A 27,148-nucleotide genomic window follows, 5' to 3' on the forward strand; every position below is an offset into this window, starting at 1 on the left:
ACCAGTCCTGTCTTCATTCAGTTTATTCAGTATTCTGGACTCTACAGCTCCACTCTGTACCAGTCCTGTCTTCATTCAGTTTATTCAGTATTCTGGACTCTACAGCTCCACTCTGTACCAGTCCTGTCTTCATTCAGTTTATTCAGTATTCTGGACTCTACAGCTCCATTCTGTATCAGTCCTGTCTTCATTCAGTATTCTGGACTCTACAGCTCCACTCTGTACCAGTCCTGTCTTCATTCAGTTTATTCAGTATTCTGGACTCTACAGCTCCACTCTGTACCAGTCCTGTCTTCATTCAGTTTATTCAGTATTCTGGACTCTACAGCTCCACTCTGTATCAGTCCTGTCTTCATTCAGCATTCTTAGTGGGCAGGTTTTTCCCTTTTGGGACTTGGTTTCTGTTACACACCTCATCCTCACACTCCTTCTCTCTGTCTCTCTCTCTGTCTCTGTCTCTCTCTGTCTGTCTCTCTCTCTGTCGCTCTCTCTGTCTCTGTCTCTCTCTTTCTCTCTCTCTCTCTCTCTCTCTCTCTCTCTGTCTCTCTCTCTCGCTGTCTCACTGTCTCTGTCTCTCGCTCTCTGTCTGTCTCTGTCGCTCTCTCTCTGTCTCTGTCGCTCTGTCTCTGTCTCTCTCTCTCTCTCTCTCGCTGTCTCTCTCTCCCTCTGTCTCTCTCTCTCTGTCTCTCTCTCTGTCTTTCTCTGTCTCTCTGTCTCTCTCTCCCTCTGTCTCTCTCTCTCTGTCTCTCTCTCTGTCTCTCTCTCTCTAGAGAAGTCAGAAGAGGACATGGAGAGGGAGGCCAGGCTGGTGGAACAGTGGGTAGGGCTGACCGAGGAAAGGAACGCTGTACTGGTGCCCGCGCCTGGCAGTGGCATACCTGGTGCCCCTGCCCACTGGTAAGTCTGAGGGTCATTATTTAACATACACAATGAAATAATCATTGAATGTATGTCTGCTTTTAGACATTCCACAAGCTTAGAGTTTGTCTCTCTGTGGTGCTGTTTGTAACTGCTTCTGAGCCTGTGTTCTACTGTTTGACTGTTGCAGGGCCCCCTCTGCTGGGATGGAAGCTCACTTCCCAGTCCTCTTCCTGGACTTGAATGGTAACGGCCTGGAATCACCTTCATAGTGACACATCAGACTCTGTGTGTCTCTGTCACCTCTACATCAGACTCTGTGTGTCTCTGTCACCTCTAACCTCAGACTCTGTGTGTCTCTGTCACCTCTAACCTCAGACTCTGTGTGTCTCTGTCACCTCTAACCTCTAACCTCAGACTCTGTGTGTCTCTGTCACCTCTAACCTCAGACTCTGTGTGTCTCTGTCACCTCTAACCTCAGACTCTGTGTGTCTCTGTCACCTCTAACCTCAGACTCTGTGTGTCTCTGTCACCTCTAACATCAGACTCTGTGTGTCTCTGTCACCTCTAACATCAGACTCTGTGTGTCTCTGTCACCTCTACAACAGACTCTGTGTGTCTCTGTCACCTCTACATCAGACTCTGTGTGTCTCTGTCACCTCTAACATCAGACTCTGTGTGTCTCTGTCACCTCTACAACAGACTCTGTGTGTCTCTGTCACCTCTACAACAGACTCTGTGTGTCTCTGTCACCTCTAACATCAGACTCTGTGTGTCTCTGTCACCTCTAACCTCAGACTCTGTGTCTCTGTCACCTCTAACATCAGACTCTGTGTGTCTCTGTCACCTCTACAACAGACTCTGTGTGTCTCTGTCACCTCTAACCTCAGACTCTGTGTGTCTCTGTCACCTCTAACCTCAGACTCTGTGTGTCTCTATCACCTCTAACATCAGACTCTGTGTGTCTCTGTCACCTCTAACATCAGACTCTGTGTGTCTCTGTCACCTCTACAACAGACTCTGTGTGTCTCTGTCACCTCTACATCAGACTCTGTGTGTCTCTGTCACCTCTACAACAGACTCTGTGTGTCTCTGTCACCTCTACAACAGACTGTGTGTCTCTGTCACCTCTAACATCAGACTCTGTGTGTCTCTGTCACCTCTACAACAGACTGTGTGTCTCTGTCACCTCTACATCAGACTCTGTGTGTCTCTGTCACCTCTAACATCAGACTCTGTGTGTCTCTGTCACCTCTACAACAGACTCTGTGTGTCTCTGTCACCTCTACATCAGACTCTGTGTGTCTCTGTCACCTCTACATCAGACTCTGTGTGTCTCTGTCACCTCTAACATCAGACTCTGTGTGTCTCTGTCACCTCTACAACAGACTGTGTGTCTCTGTCACCTCTACATCAGACTCTGTGTGTCTCTGTCACCTCTAACATCAGACTCTGTGTGTCTCTGTCACCTCTACATCAGACTCTGTGTGTCTCTGTCACCTCTAACATCAGACACTCTGTGTCTCTGTCACCTCTAACCTCAGACTCTGTGTGTCTCTATCACCTCTAACATCAGACTCTGTGTGTCTCTGTCACCTCTAACATCAGACTCTGTGTGTCTCTGTCACCTCTACAACAGACTCTGTGTGTCTCTGTCACCTCTACATCAGACTCTGTGTGTCTCTGTCACCTCTACAACAGACTGTGTGTCTCTGTCACCTCTACAACAGACTGTGTGTCTCTGTCACCTCTACATCAGACTCTGTGTGTCTCTGTCACCTCTAACATCAGACTCTGTGTGTCTCTGTCACCTCTACAACAGACTCTGTGTGTCTCTGTCACCTCTACATCAGACTCTGTGTGTCTCTGTCACCTCTACATCAGACTCTGTGTGTCTCTGTCACCTCTAACATCAGACTCTGTGTGTCTCTGTCACCTCTACAACAGACTGTGTGTCTCTGTCACCTCTACATCAGACTCTGTGTGTCTCTGTCACCTCTAACATCAGACGCTGTGTGTCTCTGTCACCTCTACATCAGACTCTGTGTGTCTCTGTCACCTCTAACATCAGACACTGTGTGTCTCTGTCACCTCTAACATCAGACTGTGTGTCTCTGTCACCTCTAACATCAGACTCTGTGTGTCTCTGTCACCTCTAACATCAGACTCTGTGTGTCTCTGTCACCTCTAACATCAGACTCTGTGTGTCTCTGTCACCTCTACAGCAGACTCTGTGTGTCTCTGTCACCTCTAACATCAGACTCTGTGTGTCTCTGTCACCTCTAACATCAGACACTGTGTGTCTCTGTCACCTCTAACATCAGACTCTGTGTGTCTCTGTCACCTCTAACATCAGACTCTGTGTGTCTCTGTCATCTCTACATCAGACTCTGTGTGTCTCTGTCACCTCTAACATCAGACACTGTGTGTCTCTGTCACCTCTAACATCAGACTGTGTGTCTCTGTCACCTCTAACATCAGACTCTGTGTGTCTCTGTCACCTCTACAACAGACTGTGTGTCTCTGTCACCTCTAACATCAGACTCTGTGTGTCTCTGTCACCTCTAACATCAGACACTGTGTGTCTCTGTCACCTCTAACCTCAGACTCTGTGTGTCTCTGTCACCTCTAACATCAGACTCTGTGTGTCTCTGTCACCTCTAACATCAGACACTGTGTGTCTCTGTCACCTCTAACATCAGACTCTGTGTGTCTCTGTCACCTCTAACATCAGACTCTGTGTGTCTCTTTCACCTCTAACATCAGACTCTGTGTGTCTCTGTCACCTCTACAGCAGACTCTGTGTGTCTCTGTCACCTCTAACATCAGACTCTGTGTGTCTCTGTCACCTCTACAACAGACTGTGTGTCTCTGTCACCTCTAACATCAGACTCTGTGTGTCTCTGTCACCTCTACAGCAGACTCTGTGTGTCTCTGTCACCTCTAACATCAGACTCTGTGTGTCTCTGTCACCTCTAACATCAGACACTGTGTGTCTCTGTCACCTCTAACATCAGACTCTGTGTGTCTCTGTCACCTCTAACATCAAACTCTGTGTGTCTCTGTCACCTCTAACATCAGACACTGTGTGTCTCTGTCACCTCTAACATCAGACTCTGTGTGTCTCTGTCACCTCTAACATCAGACTCTGTGTGTCTCTGTCACCTCTAACATCAGACTCTGTGTGTCTCTGTCACCTCTACAACAGACTGTGTGTCTCTGTCACCTCTAACATCAGACTCTGTGTGTCTCTGTCACCTCTAACATCAGACTCTGTGTGTCTCTGTCACCTCTAACCTCAGACTCTGTGTGTCTCTGTCACCTCTACAGCAGATGACCTGACAGTGACTCAACAGTTAACGGGACCCAACGCTGCCGGGGTTAACTCTATCCTGCCCAAGGAGCACGGCAGCCAGTTTTTCTACCTGCCAATCATACGACACAGTGATGACGAGGTAGAGTACTGTGTGTGTGTGTGGATGTGTTTCACTATTCTTGTGGGGACCAGAAGTCACACAAAAAAGTATTATGACCAACTGGGGACATTTTGTTGGTCCCCATGAGGTCAAATGCTATTTCTATGGGGTTAGGGTTAGGATTAAAGTTACGTTAAGGGTTAGGAGCTAGGGTTAGGTTTAGGGTTAGGAGCTAGGGTTAGGTTTAGGGTTAGGAGCTAGGTTTAGAGTTAGGAGCTAGGGTTAGGTTTAGGGTTAGGAGCTAGGGTTAGGTTTAGGAACTAGGTTTAGGAACTAAGGTTTAGGGTTAGGAGCTAGGGTTAGAGTTAGGAGCTAGGGTTAGGTTTAGGGTTAGGAGCTAGGGTTAGGTTTAGGTACTAGGTTTAGAGTTAGGAGCTAGGTTTAGGGTTAGGAGCTAGGTTTAGAGTTAGGAGCTAGGGTTAGGTTTAGGGTTAGGAGCTAGGGTTAGGTTTAGGAACTAAGGTTTAGGGTTAGGAGCTAGGGTTAGGTTTAGAGTTAGGAGCTAGGGTTAGGTTTAGAGTTAGGAGCTAGGGTTAGGTTTAGGAACTAGGGTTAGGTTTAGGGTTAGGAGCTAGGGTTAGGTTTAGGTTTAGGAACCAGGGTTAGGAGCTAGGGTTAGGTTTAAGAACTAGGGTTAGGAGCTAGGGTTAGGTTTAAGAACTAGGGTTAGGAGCTAGGGTTAGGTTTAAGAACCAGGGTTAGGAGCTAGGGTTAGGTTTAAGAACTAGGGTTAGGAGCTAGGGTTAGGTTTAGGTTTAGGAACCAGGGTTAGGAGCTAGGGTTAGGTTTAAGAACTAGGGTTAGGAGCTAGGGTTAGGTTTAAGAACAAGGGTTAGGAGCTAGGGTTAGGTTTAAGAACCAGGGTTAGGAGATAGGGTTAGGTTTAAGAACTAGGGTTAGGAGCTAGGGTTAGGTTTAAGAACTAGGGTTAGGAGCTAGGGTTAGGTTTAAGAACCAGGGTTAGGAGATAGGGTTAGGTTTAAGAACTAGGGTTAGGAGCTAGGGTTAGGTTTAGGTTTAGGAACCAGGGTTAGGAGCTAGGGTTATGTTTAAGAACTAGGGTTAGGAGCTAGGGTTAGGTTTAAGAACTAGGGTTAGGAGCTAGGGTTAGGTTTAAGAACCAGGGTTAGGAGCTAGGGTTAGGTTTAAGAACTAGAGTTAGGTTTAGGGTTAAGAGCTAGGTTTCGGGTTAAGGTTAGGGTAAGAGTACGGGTTAGGTTAGGGAAATTTGATTTTGAATTAGACTGAATTGTGTGTCCCCACAAGGTCAGCTGTACAAGAGAGAGTGTGTGCACTGGCCACTTCCCGTTTTCCAGAAATCCCGGTTGGAAGGTTCCCGGAATCAGGAGGAAATATGCAGGAAACCCGGAAGTCCTCCAATCAGGATTTTGTGAAAACCTGAGAATAATTTTGGGGAATTTACCCGGAATTTTGCAACCCTGAGAATAACAGTTGTGTTTTGCACCGTGCAGTGTAGCATGTAAATACCTCCTGTCATCTGTCCTCCTGCCACCAGGTGTCAGCGCTGTGCTCCTGGGACTCATCCATCCACGACTCTGTGCACCTGAACCGCGTGACGTCACCCAACGAGCGTATCTACGTGATCATTAAAGCCACGGTGCAGCTCAGCCATCCTGTCTCCATGGAGCTGGTGCTGCGCAAGAGGATCTCTGTCAACATCTACAACAAACAGGTCTGCACTGCCTGGACTGGAGACACACACACACACACACACACACACACACACACACTGACAGACACACACACACACACACACTGACAGACACACACACACACACACACACACACACACAGACTGACAGACAGACACACACACACACACAGACTGACAGACACACACACACACACACACACACACACAGACTGACAGACACACACACAGACTGACATACACACACATAGACTGACAGACAGACACACACACACACAGACAGACAGACACACACACAGACACACACACACACAGACTGACTGACACACACACAGACTGACAGACACACACACAGACTGACAGACACACACACAGACTGACAGACAGACACACACAGACTAACAGACACACACACAGACTAACAGACACACACACACACACACAGACTGACAGACACACACACAGACTGACAGACAGACAAACATCTGTCAACATCTACAACAAACAGCACTGACCGGCCTGGTGACTACTGACATGACTGACAGCACATAATTAGATTAGAGAAACATTAAATCCCGGTTTCCCCGACCCAGATTAAGCCTAGTCCTGGACTAACAGGCATGCTAGGACTGGGTTTCACCTCTGTCCGGGCATCCTGCCCTGTAACGCTCTCTGTCTGGCATGTTGTTTTTCTCTGTCGTAGAGCTTCACCCAGAGTCTGAAGAGAAGGATGTCCTTGAAGAACACACTGTACTCAGTACTGATCCACCATGTTGTTTTTCTCTGTCGTAGAGCTTCACCCAGAGTCTGAAGAGAAGGATGTCCGTGAAGAACACACTGTACTCAGTACTGATCCACCATGTTGTTTTTCTCTGTCGTAGAGCTTCACCCAGAGTCTGAAGAGAAGGATGTCCTTGAAGAACACACTGTACTCCTGTGGAGTCACCTATGAGATTCTGTCAAATATACCAAAGGTAAACAGATTCACTGTTCCTGTGTGATGTCAGTGTCACTGTGTTAAATATAGTATACCAACAATAACTAGTCTGAGCCATCTGCAGGGGACTAGTATCCACATAAAGTTAGAAACTATTTTCATTTCATTGTTGGTATCCAGAGAAAATGGTACAATAAAAGTATTGTTCATTCATTTTCTTAAGGAGTGAGGGAGTCCCCCTTCTCACATGTTTTAGGTTTATTTAATTGGACAGGTTGTATTTTATATCAAATCAAAGGTTATGTGTCACATGCTTGGTAGACAACAGGTGTAGACTGACGTTGAGACGCTTCCTTACGGGTCCTTTTCCAACAATGCAGTTAAACATAATATAAAACATTGTGACAGTGAATAACAAATAAAAATAACAAGTACAAATAACATGGCTATATACATACAGGAAGTAGAAAATAACATGGCTATCTATATACAGGAAGTAGAAAACAACATGGCTATCTATATACTGGAAGTAGAAAATAACATGGCTATCTACATACAGGAAGTAGAAAATAACATTGCTATCTATATACAGGAAGTAGAAAATAACATGGTTATCTATATACAGGAAGTAGAAAATAACATGGTTATCTATATACAGGAAGTAGAAAATAACATGGCTATCTATATACAGGAAGTAGAAAATAACATGGCTATCTATATACAGAAAGTAGAAAATAACATGGCTATCTACATACAGGAAGTAGAAAATAACATGGCTATCTATATACAGGGAGTAGAAAGTAACATGGCTATCTATATACAGGAAGTAGAAAATAACATGGCTATCTATATACAGGGAGTAGAAAATAACATGGCTATCTATATACAGGGAGTAGAAAATAACATGGCTATCTATATACAGGGAGTAGAAAGTAACATGGCTATCTATATACAGGAAGTAGAAAATAACATGGCTATCTATATACAGGGAGTAGAAAATAACATGGCTATCTATATACAGGGAGTAGAAAGTAACATGGCTATCTATATACAGGGAGTAGAAAATAACATGGCTATCTATATACAGGAAGTAGAAAATAACATGGCTATCTATATACAGGAAGTAGAAAATAACATGGCTATCTATATACAGGGAGTAGAAAGTAACATGGCTATCTATATACAGGAAGTAGAAAATAACATGGCTATCTATATACAGGGAGTAGAAAGTAACATGGCTATCTATATACAGGAAGTAGAAAATAACATGGCTATCTATATACAGGGAGTAGAAAGTAACATGGCTATCTATATACAGGAAGTAGAAAATAACATGGCTATCTATATACAGGGAGTAGAAAATAACATGGCTATCTATATACAGGAAGTAGAAAATAACATGGCTATATACAGGGAGTAGAAAATAACATGGCTATATACAGGGAGTAGAAAATAACATGGCTATCTATATACAGGGAGTAGAAAATAACATGGCTATCTACATACAGGAAGTAGAAAATAACATGGCTATCTATATACAGGGAGTAGAAAATAACATGGCTATCTATATACAGGAAGTAGAAAATAACATGGCTATATACAGGGAGTAGAAAATAACATGGCTATCTATATACAGGGAGTAGAAAATAACATGGCTATCTACATACAGGAAGTAGAAAATAACATGGCTATCTATATACAGGGAGTAGAAAGTAACATGGCTATCTACATACAGGAAGTAGAAAATAACATGGCTATCTATATACAGGAAGTAGAAAATAACATGACTATCTATATACAGGAAGTAGAAAATAACATGGCTATCTATATACAGGGAGTAGAAAGTAACATGGCTATCTACATACAGGAAGTAGAAAATAACATGGCTATCTATATACAGGAAGTAGAAAATAACATGGCTATCTATATACAGGAAGTAGAAATAACATGGCTATCTACATACAGGAAGTAGAAAAGAACATGGCTATCTATATACAGGAAGAAGAAAATAACATGTCTATCTATATACAGGAAGTAGAAATAACATGGCTATCTATATACAGGAAGTAGAAAATAACATGGCTATCTATATACAGGAAGTAGAAAATAACATGTCTATCTATATACAGGAAGTAGAAATAACATGGCTATCTATATACAGGGAGTAGAAAATAACATGGCTATCTATATACAGGAAGTAGAAAATAACATGGCTATCTACATACAGGATTAGAAAATAACATGGATATATACAGGAAGTAGAAATAACATGGCTATCTATATACAGGAAGTAGAAAATAACATGGCTATCTATATACAGGAAGTAAAAAATAACATGTCTATCTATATACAGGAAGTAGAAATAACATGGCTATCTATATACAGGGAGTAGAAAATAACATGGCTATCTATATACAGGAAGTAGAAAATAACATGGCTATCTACATACAGGATTAGAAAATAACATGGATATATATACAGGAAGTAGAAAAAAACATGGCTAAATGCAGGAAGTAGAAAATAACATGGCTAAATACAGGAAGTAGAAAATAACATGGCTATTTACAGGGAGTAGAAAATAACAATGCTAAATGCAGGAAGTAGAAAATAACATGGCTACATTGTTAACTCTTAGACAGCTATACCACCCTAGGACACAGTTTGGTTGACTCTCTTGTAATATAATAATATTGTGTTTTATTGTAATAATGTTGTGTTGTAATATAATAATGTTGTGTTGTAATATAATATAATAATGTTGTATTGTAGTGTAATAATATTGTGTTTTATTGTAATATAATTATGTTGTGTTGTATTGTAGTGTTGTTGTGTTGTATTGTAGTATAATAATATTGTGTTGTATTGTAATATGATATTGTTGTGTTGTAATGTAATATGATAATGTGTTGTATTGTAATATGATCGTGTTGTAATGTAATGTGATAATGTAATGTGATAATGTGTTGTAATATGATAATGTTGTGTTGTAATGTCATATGATAATGTTGTATTGTAATATGATAATGTTGTGTTGTAATATGATAATGTTGTGCTGTATTGTAATATGATAATGTTGTGTTGTGATGTAATAATGGTGTGTCCAGGCGTCTGAGGAGCCTGAGGAGAGAGAGACTCTGGCCCTGATGGCAGCGAGGGGAGACGGTGAGGAGAGTCAGGATGGACAGACCTACATAGAGCAATACACCAGAGGACTTCTGGAGGTGGAGAATATACTGAGCCTGGAGAGACTCAGACAGGTACCTCTCACACAATTCACACACTACACAAACACACACACACACACTTCACGCTGTTGAATCGTACTGCATCTTAATGTTAGACATGGTAAATGATGAGTTTAGATGTGTGTGAATCCTGTGTGGTTTGTGTAACGGAGGTTTCTAGATGGATCACTGCCAACCACATTTCTCTCTGGGGACAATAAAGTTTTTTTGATTGATGTCATCAGGCGGTGACGGTGAAGGAAGCTCTGTCTGTTAAAGGGAGAAACATCAGAAGGAGCTTCAGCACCCCCAACGTACAGCATGTAAGAGACACACACACACACCAGCACCCCCAACGTACAGCATGTAAGAGACACACACACACACCAGCACCCCCAACGTACAGCATGTAAGAGACACACACACACCAGTACCCCAAACGTACAGCATGTAAGACACATACACACACACACGCACTAGTACCCCCAACGTACAGCAAGTAAGACACATACACACACACACACACTAGTACCCCCAACGTACAGCACGTAAGAGACACACACCAGTACCCCCAACGTACAGCATGTAAGAGACATATACACACACACACACACACACACACACACACACACTAGCACCCCCAACGTACAGCATGTAAGAGACATACATACACACACACACACACACACAAACACACCAGCACCCCCAACGTACAGCATGTAAGAGACACACACCAGTACCCCCAACGTACAGCATGTAAGAGACATACACACACACACACACCAGCACCCCCAACGTACACACACACGTAAGAGACATACACACACACACACACACACACACCAGCACCCCCAACGTACAGCATGTAAGACACACACACACAACAGCACCCCCAACGTACAGGACAGCACGTAAGACACACACACACACACCAGCACCCCAACGTACAGCACGTAAGACACACACACACACCAGCACCCCCAACGTACAGCACGTAAGACACACACATACACACACACACCTGCACCCCAACGTAAAATACACACACACACATTCGTACACACACACACACACCAGCACCCCCAACGTACAGCATGTAAGACAGAAATGTGTGTGTCAGTGAGAGTTAGTGATCGCTTGCTGTTGTCTTCCAGACTTCCTGCAGCAAAACAGATCTGATTGGCTGGGAGGATGTAGACTGGAAGGTACAGTACAGTAGGATGGTTCATTATTATAAACAGACCTGATTGGCTGGGAGGATGTAGACTGGAAGGTACAGTACAGTAGGATGGTTCATTATTATAAACAGACCTGATTGGCTAGGAGGATGTAGACTGCAAGGTACAGTACAGTAGGATGGTTCATTATTATAAACAGACCTGATTGGCTGGTAGGATGTAGACTGGAAGGTACAGAACAGTAGGATGGTTCATTATTATAAACAGATCTGATTGGCTGGGAGGATGTAGACTGGAAGGTACAGTACAGTAGGATGGTTCATTATTATAAACAGACCTGATTGGCTGGGAGGATGTAGACTGGAAGGTATAATACTGTACTGTCTGGTCCTCCTCCAGGGTCATTGTGACTCTAACCTGTCTGTCTGTCTGTCTGTCTGTCTGGTCCTCCAGGACCATTGTGACTCTAACCTGTCTGTCTGTCTGGTCCTCCTCCAGGACCATTGTGACTCTAACATGTCTGTCTGTCTGGTCCTCCTCCAGGACCATTGTGACTCTAACCTGTCTGTCTGGTCCTCCTCCAGGACCATTGTGACTCTAACATGTCTGTCTGTCTGGTCCTCCTCCAGGACCATTGTGACTCTAACCTGTCTGTCTGGTCCTCCTCCAGGACCATTGTGACTCTAACATGTCTGTCTGTCTGGTCCTCCTCCAGGACCATTGTGACTCTAACCTGTCTGTCTGTCTGGTCCTCCAGGACCATTGTGACTCTAACCTGTCTGTCTGGTCCTCCAGGACCATTGTGACTCTAACTTGTCTGTCTGTCTGGTCCTCCAGGACCATTGTGACTCTAACTTGTCTGTCTGTCTGGTCCTCCAGGACCATTGTGACTTTTACCTATCTGTCTGGTCCTCCAGGACCATTGTGACTCTAACCTGTCTGTCTGGTCCTCCAGGACCATTGTGACTCTAACCTGTCTGTCTGGTCTTCCAGGACCATTGTGACCTTCATCAGGATGTCTCTGACTGCACTCCCCAGGACGGTGGTTCTCTGTGTGGGACGCCACTCAGAAACAAGACAGAGAATTACGGTAAACAACCAGAAATCAACAGCATCAACTCCAGCTATAGTTGAGACCAGGAGGCCTGACCAGGAAACTCTTGTTTTAGATCATATTTAGGGCCATGAGTGTTTCTCAGTCAGGAAAACCTCCAGGCCCTCCCTCCGTATGAGGACTGTAATAGAAACTCAATGGCTGGTTTCCCAGACAGATTAAGAATAGTATAGGACTAAAAATCATTCTAAATGTAGAATTTAAAGAGCTATGATGTTTGTTTTTACTAGTGCGTTCCCCCTCAGGTCTGGTACCAGAGAGCCCCACCTTCTTCAACTCCAGCCCGTTCAAGGCCCTCTCTCCCCAGACGCCCAAGTTCCTCAAGTCTCTGCTGCCGGTCAGAGAGGAGAGCAAGACCAAGAGAGTCCTGGAGGCACGACCACTACTGGGACAGGAGGTATGGGCCACAACCATCCCTCTCTGTCTTTATCCATCCATCCCTCTCTCTCTCTCTCTAGTCATCTCTGGCCCCTTTTATCTCTCTCTCTCTCTCTCTCTCTCTCTCTCTCTCTCTCTCTCTCTAGTCATCTCTGGCCCCGTTTATCTCTCCTTTCTTTCTGTCTTTCCTTATTTCCTTTCCTGTGTTTTGCTTCTTCATCTCCTTTTTCTTCCCCTGCCGTTCCCATGGTTTCTCTTCATTCTAAGTCCAGTGACATCCCTCCTTGTCTGCAATGTGACAGTGTGACAGTACGTCAGTAGTAGTCATTGAAGACAGGACATTCTAAGTCCAGTGACATCCCTCCTTGTCTGCAATGTGACAGTATGACAGTACGTCAGTAGTAGTCAGTGAAGACAGGACATTCTAAGTCCAGTGACATCCCTCCTTGTCTGTAATGTGACAGTATGACAGTACGTCAGTAGTAGTCAGTGAAGACAGGACATTCTAAGTCCAGTGACATCCCTCCTTGTCTGCAATGTGACAGTATGACAGTACGTCAGTAGTAGTCAGTGAAGACAGGACATTCTAAGTCCAGTGACATCCCTCCTTGTCTGTAATGTGACAGTATGACAGTACGTCAGTAGTAGTCATTGAAGACAGGACATTCTCCCCATTCTAAGTCCAGTGACATCCCTCCTTGTCTGTAATGTGACAGTATGACAGTACATCAGTAGTAGTCATTGAAGACAGGACATTCTAAGTCTAGTGACATCCCTCCTTGTCTGTAATGTGACAGTATGACAGTACGTCAGTAGTAGTCATTGAAGACAGGACATTCTAAGTGAATCCAGTAAACACAGGCAGATATTTACTACAATCAACAGCTACTAATTCTACTAAACCTGTCTGATGACTGCTGATTGTTCTGGCTGAATGTGATCTGCTCACATATGTTTATCTATTGTGTGAATGGGGAGCTCCATGCTCTACATCTATTGTGTGAATGGGGAGCTCCATGCTCTACATCTATTGTGTGAATGGGGAGCTCCATGCTCTTCATCTATTGTGTGAATGGGGAGCTCCATGCTCTACATCTATTGTGTGAATGGGGAGCTCCATGCTCTACATCTATTGTGTGAATGGGGAGCTTCATGCTCTACATCTATTGTGTGAATGGGGAGCTCCATGCTCTACATCTATTGTGTGAATGGGGAGCTCCATGCTCTACATCTATTGTGTGAATGGGGAGCTCCATGCTCTACATCTATTGTGTGAATGGGGAGCTCCATGCTCTACATCTATTGTGTGAATGGGGAGCTTCATGCTCTACATCTATTGTGTGAATGGGGAGCTCCATGCTCTACATCTATTGTGTGAATGGGGAGCTCCATGCTCTACATCTATTGTGTGAATTGGAGAGCTCCATGCTCTACATCTATTGTGTGAATGGGGAGCTCCATGCTCTACATCTATTGTGTGAATGGGGAGCTCCATGCTCTACATCTATTGTGTGAATGGGGAGCTCCATGCTCTACATCTATTGTGTGAATTGGGGAGCTCCATGCTCTACATCTATTGTGTGAATGGGGAGCTCCATGCTCTACATCTATTGTGTGAATGGGGAGCTCCATGCTCTACATCTATTGTGTGAATGGGGAGCTCCATGCTCTACATCTATTGTGTGAATGGGGAGCTCCATGCTATAAATATATTGTGTGAATGGGGAGCTCCATGCTCTAGATCTATTGTGTGAATGGGGAGCTCCATGCTCTAGATCTACTGTGTGAATGGGGAGCTCCATGCTCTAGATCTATTGTGTGAATGGGGAGCTCCATGCTCTAGATCTATTGTGTGAATGGGGAGCTCCATGCTCTACATCTATTGTGTGAATGGGGAGCTCCATGCTCTAGATCTACTGTGTGAATGGGGAGCTCCATGCTCTAGATCTATTGTGTGAATGGGGAGCTCCATGCTCTAGATCTATTGTGTGAATGGGGAGCTCCATGCTCTACATCTATTGTGTGAATGGGGAGCTTCATGCTCTACATCTATTGTGTGAATGGGGAGCTCCATGCTCTAGATCTATTGTGTGAATGGGGAGCTCCATGCTCTACATCTATTGTGTGAATGGGGAGCTCCATGCTCTACATCTATTGTGTGAATGGGGAGCTCCATGCTCTACATCTATTGTGTGAATGGGGAGCTCCATGCTCTAGATCTATTGTGTGAATGGGGAGCTCCATGTTCTACATCTATTGTGTGAATGGGGAGCTCCATGCTCTACATCTATTGTGTGAATGGGGAGCTCCATGCTCTACATCTATTGTGTGAATGGGGAGCTCCATGCTCTACATCTATTGTGTGAATGGGGAGCTCCATGCTCTACATCTATTGTGTGAATGGGGAGCTCCATGCTCTACATCTATTGTGTGAATGGGGAGCTCCATGCTCTACATCTATTGTGTGAATGGGGAGCTCCATGCTCTACATCTATTGTGTGAATGGGGAGCTCCATGCTCTACATCTATTGTGTGAATGGGGAGCTCCATGCTCTACATCTATTGTGTGAATGGGGAGCTCCATGCTCTACATCTATTGTGTGAATGGGGAGCTCCATGCTCTACATCTATTGTGTGAATGGGGAGCTCCATGCTCTACATCTATTGTGTGAATGGGGAGCTCCATGCTCTTCATCTATTGTGTGAATGGGGAGCTCCATGCTCTACATCTATTGTGTGAATTGGAGAGCTCCATGCTCTACATCTATTGTGTGAATGGGGAGCTCCATGCTCTACATCTATACCATCTCATCCAAAGCGCTGATGCGCTGCACTGAACTAGCCTGACATTTAGGATGCCAACCATGTTCATCTAATACACATGGTTTTCCATTCAGTGTGGCCTGCATGTCTGTATCACCAGTTCCACTAACTAACTAACTCTACACCCTATGGACTGTGCATGTATGTATGTTAACTCACCTGCTCCATGCATGCCTCCTGTGTGACTCCCATCTGCAGAGCATGCGCTCCTCATGTGTGGACAGCTCTGTGCTGCTCCCCCCTCCCTGCCACGGCCAAGCCCCCTGGGTCAGGCCCAGAGCGGGCAGCGAGGGTCACCGCAGCCCCTCCACCGCCACCCTCACCCCCTCCACCTTCACCCTCAGTACCTGCACCAGCAGGAAGCTCAGCCTCACACTGCCACACACCGCTGTAAGTCACACACACACACACACACACACACGCACACACACGCACACACACACACACACACAAATACCATGGTGCCTTGAAGTGAATACGGCATGAAGTGCATGATGTCATCAGCTCATGTTTTTTCCAACATGCTCTCAACCAACCACCAGTCCATCCATTGTTACAGTCACTGTCCTCAATGCATTTTAATATCATGTAGTAGGTGGTAGGCTCCAGTGAGGGCTGGTGACACAGTCAATCAGAAGACGGCTCTTTGTAACAGCTGGAATGGAGAACATTGAATGGTATCAAACATACCAAACACTTCTTTGATTCCATTCAACCCCCCCACCAGCCTCCCCTGATAGGCTCCCCCACCAGCCTCCACCGATAGGCTCCACCGATAGGCTCCCCTGATAGGCTCCACCGATAGGCTCCCCTGATAGGCTCCCCTGATAGGCTCCACCGATAGGCTCCCCTGCAGAAAGAAACAGTAGCTGACATTGTCTCTGGTGCGTTCTGTCCTGTGTCCCTGTCTGTCCCTGTGTAATGTCTGTCCTGTGTCCCTGTCTGTCCCTGTGTGGTGTCTGTCCTGTGTCTGTCTGTCTGTTCCTGTGTGATGTCTATCCTGTGTCCCTGTCTGTCTCTGTGTGGTGTCTGTCTGTCTCTGTGTGATGTCTGCCTGTCTCTGTGTGATGTCTGTCTGTTCCTGTGTGATGTCTATCCTGTGTCCCTGTCTGTCCCTGTGTGGTGTCTGTCCTGTGTCTGTCTGTCTGTTCCTGTGTGATGTCTATCCTGTGTCCCTGTCTGTCTCTGTGTGGTGTATGTCTGTCTGTCTCTGTGTGATGTCTGTCTGTCTCTGTGTGATGTCTGTCTCTGTGTGATGTCTGTCTCTGTGTGATGTCTGTCTCTGTGTGATGTCTGTCTCTGTGTGGTGTGTGTCTCTGTGTGATGTCTGTCTCTGTGTGGTGTCTGTCTCTGTGTGATGTCTGTCTCTGTGTGATGTCTGTCTCTGTGTGGTGTCTGTCTCTGTGTGATGTCTGTCTCTGTGCGGTGTCTATTCCAGGACTCTGAGGAGGAGACAGACATGGCCCTGAGTTTGGGTCTGGGCCCTCAGGACTTCCACAGCTTCCAGTCCTACATCCCAGAGGACTTTGCCAACTTTGAGGTGTACAACGCTGCCCTGGAGAGCCAGGAGGGAGGGGCGCGGGGCAGGGGAGAGCTGAGGGGGGGTCGGGGGGGTGGTGGAGGGGGGGAAAGAGAGGGGGCTCCCCGGAGCCCCACCGCCAGCAGCTGCACCAGCGGTTACTTCTCCCACAGTGCCTCAGACGCCACGCTCTCTGACTTGCCATTCGGGGCCAGCGACAGCTCCGACCAGCTCAGCGCCTCCGCAATGGCTCAAGACAGAAATGACCCTGACCGGGAAACCCACAACCTCCACCCTCACGAGTCCCCCTCCTTCCACTGCACCAGCACGACCCGAGGCTGTGTCCAGACCAGAGGTGTCTCGCCGTGGGGTGACACCCAGACCCCTGCGTGTCCCCCCGGCATCCCGCCCCAGCCCCTCCCCACCCCCCAAATCACCACCACCTCCCCCTCCTCCCCTGTCAGTATTCCTAACTGCTCAGAGCAGCCACCCTCCCCCTCCTCCCCTGTCAGTATTCCTAACTGCTCAGAGCAGCCAACCTCCCCGCAGCCCCGCAGGTGTGTCCTCAGCGTCAGCCAAGAGTTTACAGACTTCAAGGGGGCCGACGACGGCATGGAGGATCTGGGTGAGCTGGGACACTTCCAGCCTGGGGATGCACCACACATATCCCCTGTCCCAGCGGAGGAGGAGAAAGGGGGCTCTGGCAGCAGGCACCAGACCTCTGACAAAGACCTGGTCGTCATCAACACACAACAACAACAACATACATCTCACCCCGGTAACGCCCGGCTCCCTCAGCCCCACTCACACCTCCACAACGGCAAACAGTGTATCGGCAGCGTAGCCGTGCCCTGCCCACCACCCTCCAGCCCGCCAGGCCAGCTAGCAGGAGGAGAGCCCCAGATCCAGGAGCCAATCCAGGGAGACCTACCTCCAGGGAGCCCCTGTCCCAGCCCAAGCTGCCCTAGCCCCAACCCCAGCAGCACTGAGGCCTCTGGGGACTCCTGCAGCGGAGACGAGGGCTCTGGTTCTCCGGTGGCCCAGCTGCCTGACTGGATGGCTCCCGGGGAGCAGGTCTGGGTGGGGAAGAGGAGCGGCACGGTGCACTACGTCGGCGGGGTGGAGTTCGCCAAGGGGATCTGGGTCGGGGTGCAGCTGGACATGGCTGTGGGTGAGTGGCTGTTTAGGTATCAAATGATGTTCTGTGTAATAATGATGTACTGGGATGCCTCCCAGTTCCTTATCTACTGTAGTGCCCTATGTAGGGTGCACCCATAGTGTACTGGTCAAAAGTATTGCACAATATAGGGTGAGACTGTCATTTGGGACATTCTCTTAGAGTGTTGGTGCTCTGGCAATACTTAACTGACCTTAACTGGACCTGTGAGGAACCTGTCATGTGTTTGAGATGTATGGTGAATGGTCACATGACTCCTGAATATCCCCTCTGTCTCCACTGTCCAGGCAAGCACAACGGGACAGTCCAGGGGAGGGTTTACTTCCGCTGTCCTCCAGGCCACGGGGTGTTCGTCAAGCCTTCCTGTCTCACTAGAGGACCCCCCTCCATGGACACCACAGACACCCAGCCTCTGGTCCGATAAAATTCACTAAACTCCCCAAATTCCCAGTCTTTCCAGGAATCCCGGTTGGAATATTCCCAGAATCAGGAGGGAATAAGAAGGAACTCCAGAATCCTCAAACCAGCATTTCTGGAAAACCTGGGAATTTGGGGAAAGGGACTTTCCACCCAGGACTATCATCTAAAGGGGGTACCCAGATCCAGAGCAGTTTCTACTAGACCAGGCCCAGATCCAGAACAGTTTCTACTAGACCAGGCCCAGATCCAGAACAGTTCCTAATAGACCAGGCCCAGATCCAGAGCAGTTCCTACTAGACCAGGGCCAGATCCAGAACAGTTCCTACTAGACCAGGGCCAGATCCAGAACAGTTCCTACTAGACCAGGGCCAGATCCAGAACAGTTTCTACTAGACCAGGGCCAGATCCAGAACAGTTCCTACTAGACCAGGGCCAGATCCAGAACAGTTTCTACTAGACCAGGGCCAGATCCAGAACAGTTTCTACTAGACCAGGGCCAGATCTAGAACAGTTCCTACTAGACCAGGGCCAGATCCAGAACAGTTTCTACTAGACCAGGGCCAGATCCAGAACAGTTCCTACTAGACCAGGGCCAGATCCAGAACAGTTTCTACTAGACCAGGGCCAGATCCAGAACAGTTTCTACTAGACCAGGGCCAGATCTAGAACAGTTCCTACTAGACCAGGGCAAGATCCAGAACAGTTTCTACTAGACCAGGGCCAGATCTAGAACAGTTCCTACTAGACCAGGGCCAGATCCAGAACAGTTTCTACTAGACCAGGACCAGATCTAGAACAGTTCCTACTAGACCAGGGCCAGATCCAGAACAGTTCCTACTAGACCAGGGCCAGATCCAGAACAGTTCCTACTAGACCAGGGCCAGATCCATAACAATTTATACTAGACCAGGGCCAGATCTAGAACAGTTCCTACTAGACCAGGGCCAGATCCAGAACAATTTCTACTAGACCAGGGCCAGATCCAGAACAGTTCCTACTAGACCAGGGCCAGATCCATAACAATTTCTACTAGACCAGGGCCAGATCTAGAACAGTTCCTACTAAACCAGGGCCAGATCCAGAACAGTTCCTACTAGACCAGGGCCAGATCCAGAACAGTTCCTACTAGACCAGGGCCAGATCCATAACAATTTCTACTAGACCAGGGCCAGATCCAGAACAGTTTCTACTAGACCAGGGGCAGCTGTCAGCGCTCAACAGCTGAGCCCCAAAACCAGCTCTTCTTCTCTCATTCTCACCCTCCCTCTGTTCCACTAGACTTCCGATCATGTGTTCTGTCTGTCGGTATGAACGTCTGCTCTCCCTTTAACAAATCTGTCCCATGCGTTTTATGAAGGCATATCATCGTTCAATATCCTTGTTCACTGAAAGTCAAACGCACACATCCAAGTTTTCTGCTGCGTTATTTTAGCTAGAGAGCGTGTAGATGGATAGACATGACCCACACGTGTTTATCTGACGGTGGTATCATTGAATCAGCTCAGCAGCTCATATTCCTGTTCAAACACCAGATTTTCCTGTAGAGGTGACAGAGTGTTGTCATCTGGAGTGTGTGGATCCAGAATGTACTAGTGTTGATAACTCACTGATATCCGGATTGGTTATCCAAGTCACTGTGATATGTCGTCAGGGGTTACCAAAGAACTAAGGTTTCATATCTGCTGTTTTAACTGTGTGTGTGTGTGTGGTGTGTGTGTGTGTGTGTGTGTGTGTGTGTGTGTGTGTGTGTGTGTGTGTGTGTGTGTGTGTGTGTGTGTGTGTGTGTGTGTGTGTGTGTGTGTGTGTGTGTGTGTGTGTGTGTGTGTGTGTGTGTGTGTGTGTGTACATATGATATGTGTGTCAAAGTAAACATAGTGCCTAGGCCACGAGTCCTCCTGAACTTTTGGGCCGTCTGCAAACAAATCATGAATTGAACATGAATTCATGAATCATGAATTTGAAGATGTACAGTACGTATGACTGTGGTTGCTATGTTGCCCATGTAGGCTTCATCATTAGCCTGTTGTTGTTGTTGGTGGTGTACTGTAACACTGTGGAATGACAGATTGTCCCCCCCCACTGAAACTATTGGGACTGTTGCTATTGCTGACTGACTGAATCATGCTTCTTGCACTGGAGTGGATCAACCCTCGCAGAGTTCCTCACACAAGACTTCTGTCTTCCATTCAGGACAAAGGAAACGTATCCTTATCTGTGCGTGTTTCTCAGTTTCTCCACTGTCCTACATTGTGCCTCTCAAGGGGATGGAAACTGAGGTGTCCATGTTGGATCTATGCTGTGTCAACTATCTGAATTAAGCGACTTGGCTTCCTCTGGGTCGTATTCACTAGGCACAAAATGGAAGAAAACAGACTGAAAAGGGGAAGGAGTACATGGACTTGTCCAATAAGAAACTCTCTGTTTTTGTTTTGTGAAACCTTTTCCGTTGCAGAACGTTTTGCTATGGGGTATGTACACCAATGAATATGATCCCGGTTGTGAGGAGCACTTCACTGAGTATACAAAACATTAAGAACACATGCTCTTTCCATGAGACAGACTGACCAGGTGAATCCAGGTGACAGCAGTCCCTTCTTGATGTCACTTGTTAAATCCACTTGTAGATGAAGGGAAGGAGACAGGTTAAAGAAGGATTTTTAGGCCCTGAGACATGGATTGTGTATGTGTGCCATTCAGAGGGTGAACGGGCAAGACAAAAGATTCAAGTGCCTTTGAACAGGGTATGGTAGTAGGTGCCAGGGGTACCGGTTTGTGTCAAGAACTGCAACGCTGCTGGGTTTTTCACACGCAACAGTTTCCTGTGTCAATCAAGTATTTTCCACCACCCAAAGGACATCCAGCCAACTTCACACAACTGTGGGAAGCATTGGAGTCAACATGGGCCAGCATCCCTGTGGAACGCTTTCAACTCCTTGTAGAGTCAACATGGGCCAGCATCCCTGTGGAACGCTTTCAACTCCTTGTAGAGTCAACATGGGCCAGCATCCCTGTGGAACGCTTTCAACTCCTTGTCGAGTCAACATGGGCCAGCATCCCTGTGGAACGCTTTCAACTCCTTGTCGAGTCAACATGGGCCAGCATCCCTGTGGAACGATTTCAACTCCTTGTCGAGTTCATGCCCTGAGAATTTAGGCTTTTCTGGGGGCAAAAGGAGGTGCAACTCAATATTAGTAAGGTGTTCTTAGTGTTTTGTATACTCAGTGTGTACTATAATGCATTGTCCCTCTCAAGGGGGTGGAAACTGAGGCTAGACTGGGCCTGACTTAGTGTTTTGTATACTCAGTGTGTACTATAATGCATTGTCCCTCTCAAGGGGGTGGAAACTGAGGCTAGACTGGGCCTGACTGAAGGCTGGCTGGCCTGATGCATTATGATGAAGCTCACAGGAATTTACAATGCCCTCCACCAATCCCCTGGACTGTTACTGTTAGGTTGAATGCCCTCCTCCAATCCCCTGGACTGTTACTGTTAGGTTGAATGCCCTCCACCAATCCCCTGGACTGTTACTGTTAGGTTGAATGCCCTCCTCCAATCCCCTGGACTGTTACTGTTAGGTTGAATGCCCTCCACCAATCCCCTGGACTGTTACTGTTAGTTGAATGCCCTCCACCAATCCCCTGGACTGTTACTGTTAGGTTGAATGCCCTCCTCCAATCCCCTGGACTGTTACTGTTAGGTTGAATGCCCTCCTCCAATCCCCTGGACTGTTACTGTTAGGTTGAATGAGTAATGATGAACCCTACCTACAGTGATTTGCTCTGACAGCATTTTCTATGTTAATTTGACTAATGAGTAACATTTAAGTATTTTTTTAGAGGTACTCATGTCAACAAATGAATTTAGTTTATTTTACAGGGAGAGATGTATGAACAGGGGATGGACACTATGAGGAAATGGGAGGGGAGAGATGATGTCAAATAGTTTTATAACCTGAATGATGAACCATGTCTCTGACATTTTGTATTTTATTGGAGCTGTGGATGTGGCTAGCTCTGGTCCAGGGGGTTAGTACATTCCTCGCTAACGCCCTGGACCAGAGCTAGTTGTGGCTAACTGTGGTAGAGAGAAATATAATTTTAAAATGCTGTAATTTCAAGTAAATAAGAAAAGAAACCCAAGACCTTACTTTAAAGACAAGATCAAAGCTGCTCTCCCTAATGAGGAGTTGTACATATAAATGTATTTGAACATAGTATTATTTGCAATATTATAATGTACAGAATTGTATTTATAATGTATCTCAACAAACTGTTTTAATTGGTACAAAGATGTTCTAGAATACAGAACGTTTACAATCTAAACACTTGTTGTGTGTGTCGCCTCTTATTTGCATTTAATCATTTGAGTCAATGCAGGTATTTATTGAGACTCGTGCAACTATTTCTTCCTGATTATAGCCTCATTGAAGTGTTTGAGTGTAATTCAAGGTGTCGAGTAGGAATAATTATACGGAACAAAAATATAAACGCAACGTGTAAAGTGTTGGTCCCATGTTTCATGAGCTTTGAGAGACTAGTCAAGGACCATATCACCTCCACCCTACCCGACACCCTAGACCCACTCCAATTTGCTTACCGCCCAAATAGGACCACAGACGATGCAATCTCAACCACACTGCACACTGCCCTAACCCATCTGGACAAGAGGAATACCTATGTGAGAATGCTGTTCATCGACTACAGCTCGGCATTCAACACCATAGTACCCTCCAAGCTCGTCATCAAGCTCGAGACCCTGGGTCTCGACCCCGCCCTGTGCAACTGGGTACTGGACTTCCTGACGGGCCGCCCCCAGGTGGTGAGGGTAGGCAACAACATCTCCTCCCCGCTGATCCTCAACACTGGGGCCCCACAAGGGTGCGTTCTGAGCCCTCTCCTGTACTCCCTGTTCACCCACGACTGCGTGGCCACGCACGCCTCCAACTCAATCATCAAGTTTGCGGACGACACAACAATGGTAGGCTTGATTACCAACAACGACGAGACGGCCTACAGGGAGGAGGTGAGGGCCCTCGGAGTGTGGTGTCAGGAAAATAACCACACTCAACGTCAACAAAACTAAGGAGATGATTGTGGACTTCAGGAAACAGCAGAGGGAACACCCCCCGATCCACATCGATGGAACAGTAGTGGAGAGGGTAGCAAGTTTTAAGTTCCTCGGCATACACATCACAGACAAACTGAATTGGTCCACTCACACAGACAGCATCGTGAAGAAGGCGCAGCAGCGCCTCTTCAACCTCAGGAGGCTGAAGAAATTCGGCTTGTCACCAAAAGCACTCACAAACTTCTACAGATGCACAATCGAGAGCATCCTGTCGGGCTGTATCACCGCCTGGTACGGCAACTGCTCCGCCCTCAACCGTAAGGCTCTCCAGAGGGTAGTGAGGTCTGCACAACGCATCACCGGGGGCAAACTACCTTCCCTCCAGGACACCTACACCACCCGATGTTACAGGAAGGCCATAAAGATCATCAAGGACATCAACCACCCGAGCCACTGCCTGTTCACCCCGCTATCATCCAGAAGGCGAGGTCAGTACAGGTGCATCAAAGCTGGGACCGAGAGACTGAAAAACAGCTTCTATCTCAAGGCCATCAGACTGTTAAACAGCCACCACTAACATTGAGTGGCTGCTGCCAACACACTGACAATGACACTGACTCACTCCAGCCACTTTAATAATGGGAATTGATAGGAAATGATGTAAATATATCACTAGCCACTTTAAACAACGCTACCTTATTTAATGTTACTTACCCTACATTATTCATCTCATATGCATACGTATATACTGTACTCTATATCATCGACTGCATCCTTATGTAATACATGTATCACTAGCCACTTTAACTATGCCACTTTGTTTACATACTCATCTCATTTGTACATACTGTACTCGATACCATCTACTGTATCTTGCCTATGCTGCTCTGTACCATCACTCATTCATATATCCTTATGTACATATTCTTTATCCCCTTACACTGTGTACAAGACAGTAGTTTTGGAATTGTTAGTTAGATTACTTGTTATTACTGCATTGTCGGAACTAGAAGTACAAGCATTTCGCTACACTCGCATTAACATCTGCTAACCATGTGTATGTGACAAATAAAATTTGATTTGATTTGAGCTGAAATAAAAGATCCCAGACATTTTCCATAAGCATAAAAAGCTTATTTCTCTCCAATTTTGGGCACAAATTAGTTTACATCCCTGTTAGTGAGCAGTTCTACTTTGCCATCCACCTGACAGGTGTGGCATATCAAGAAGCTGATTAAACAGCATGATCAGTACACAGGTGCACCTTGTGCAGTTTGTCAAACAACACAATGTTACAGATGTCTCAAGTTTTGAGGGAGTGTGCATTTGGCATGCTGACTGCAGGAATGTCCACCAGAGCTGTTGCCAGACAATTTAATGTTAATTTCTCTACCAATGTCATTTTAGAGTATTACGTCCAACTGGCCTCACAACCTCAGACAACGTGTAACCACGCCAACCCAGGACCTCCACATCCTGCTTCTTCACCTCAGACCACATATAACCACGCCAACCCAGGACCTCCACACCCTGCTTCTTCACCTCAGACCACGTGTAACCACGCCAACCCAGGACCTCCACATCCTGCTTCTTCACCTCAGACCACATATAACCACGCCAACCCAGGACCTCCACATCCGGCTTCTTCACCTCAGACCACGTGTAACCACGCCAACCCAGGACCTCCACATCCTGCTTCTTCACCTCAGACCACGTGTAACCACGCCAGCCCAGGACCTCCACATCCGGCTTCTTCACCTCAGACCACGTGTAACCACGCCAGCCCAGGACCTCCACATCCTGCTTCTTCACCTCAGACCACGTGTAACCACGCCAACCCAGGACCTCCACATCCTGCTTCTTCACCTCAGACCACGTGTAACCACGCCAACCCAGGACCTCCACATCCTGCTTCTTCACCTCAGACCACATATAACCACGCCAACCCAGGACCTCCACACCCTGCTTCTTCACCTCAGACCACATATAACCACGCCAACCCAGGACCTCCACATCCGGCTTCTTCACCTCAGACCACGTGTAACCACGCCAGCCCAGGACCTCCACATCCGGCTTCTTCACCTCAGACCACGTGTAACCACGCCAGCCCAGGACCTCCACATCCTGCTTCTTCACCTCAGACCACGTGTAACCACGCCAACCCAGGACCTCCACATCCTGCATCTTCACCTCAGACAACGTGTAACCACGCCAGCCCAGGACCTCCACATCCTGCATCTTCACCTCAGACCACGTGTAACCACGCCAACCCAGGACCTCCACATCCTGCTTCTTCACCTGTGCTGTTGTCTGAATACCAGAGGAGTATTTCTGTCTGTAATAATGCCCTTTTGTGGGGGAAAACTAATTCTGATTGGCTGGGCCTGGCTCCCAAGTCAGTGGGCCTATGCCCTTCCAGGCCCCCCATGGCTGCTCCCCTGCCCAGTCATATGAAATCCATATTTAAGGGCCTAATGAATTCATTTAAATTGACTGCTTTCCTCATATGAACTGTAACTCGGTAAAATCGTTGAAGTTGTTGCATGTTGTGTTTATATTTGTGTTCAGTATATTACTGTATGATTCATAGTTGAAATACTGTGTCATTGGTGCAATATTATTTTCAAAGGTTGTGTTTTAAGAGTGGTTTCACTAGGTGGTGCTAGTTAACCATCTGAGTTAGAGGTAGTGCTCTCCACAGTGACCCAGAGAATAGGCTGAGTTAGAGGTAGTGCTCTCCACGGTGACCCAGAGAAGAGACTGAGTTAGAGGTAGTGCTCTCCACAGTGACCCAGAGAAGAGACTAGAGGTAGTGCTCTCCACAGTGACCCAGAGAAGAGACTGAGTTAGAGGTAGTTCTCTCCACAGTGACCCAGAGAAGAGACTGAGTTAGAGGTAGTTCTCTCCACGGTGACCCAGAGAAGAGACTGAGTTAGAGGTAGTGCTCTCCACAGTGACCCAGAGAAGAGACTGAGTTAGAGGTAGTGCTCTCCACAGTGACCCAGAGAAGAGACTGAGTTAGAGGTAGTGCTCTTCACGGTGACCCAAAGAAGAGACTGAGTTAGAGGTAGTGCTCTCCACGGTGACCCAGAGAAGAGACTGAGTTAGAGGCAGTGCTCTCCACAGTGACCCAGAGAAGAGACTGAGTTAGAGGTTGCCGGACAGCAGTGTCGATTTTAGCATGTAAATATTGGTGGGGCAAAATCCCAAAACAAAAGTGGGATGCATGCCAGCAAAGCCACTACACTACACAACACTAAACAATACATGAATTGCACTATAATGGTGACAAACGGTGCCCACAA

The 27,148-nt window shown here is 46.6% G+C and overlaps 1 protein-coding gene across 1 annotated transcript in view; it reads left to right on the forward strand.

The window, feature by feature from the left end:
* LOC139387027 (kinesin-like protein KIF13A) overlaps positions 1 to 19,091 on the forward strand; it is a 168,782-nt gene extending 149,691 nt beyond the window's left edge. Inside the window, exons 28-40 of the mRNA XM_071132994.1 lie at positions 771 to 897; positions 1,049 to 1,104; positions 4,189 to 4,313; positions 5,851 to 6,027; positions 6,888 to 6,980; positions 10,048 to 10,200; positions 10,413 to 10,490; positions 11,322 to 11,372; positions 12,339 to 12,435; positions 12,705 to 12,856; positions 15,859 to 16,050; positions 17,099 to 18,350; positions 18,644 to 19,091. Coding sequence (XP_070989095.1) covers positions 771 to 897; positions 1,049 to 1,104; positions 4,189 to 4,313; positions 5,851 to 6,027; positions 6,888 to 6,980; positions 10,048 to 10,200; positions 10,413 to 10,490; positions 11,322 to 11,372; positions 12,339 to 12,435; positions 12,705 to 12,856; positions 15,859 to 16,050; positions 17,099 to 18,350; positions 18,644 to 18,780 — 2,690 coding nt within the window. The 3' untranslated portion in view covers positions 18,781 to 19,091. The remainder of the gene's footprint in view (positions 1 to 770; positions 898 to 1,048; positions 1,105 to 4,188; positions 4,314 to 5,850; positions 6,028 to 6,887; positions 6,981 to 10,047; positions 10,201 to 10,412; positions 10,491 to 11,321; positions 11,373 to 12,338; positions 12,436 to 12,704; positions 12,857 to 15,858; positions 16,051 to 17,098; positions 18,351 to 18,643) is intronic.
* The last annotated feature ends 8,057 nt before the right edge of the window (positions 19,092 to 27,148 follow it).

Source organism: Oncorhynchus clarkii, chromosome 3 (assembly GCF_045791955.1).
Source record: "Oncorhynchus clarkii lewisi isolate Uvic-CL-2024 chromosome 3, UVic_Ocla_1.0, whole genome shotgun sequence".
Taxonomy (NCBI): domain Eukaryota; kingdom Metazoa; phylum Chordata; class Actinopteri; order Salmoniformes; family Salmonidae; genus Oncorhynchus; species Oncorhynchus clarkii.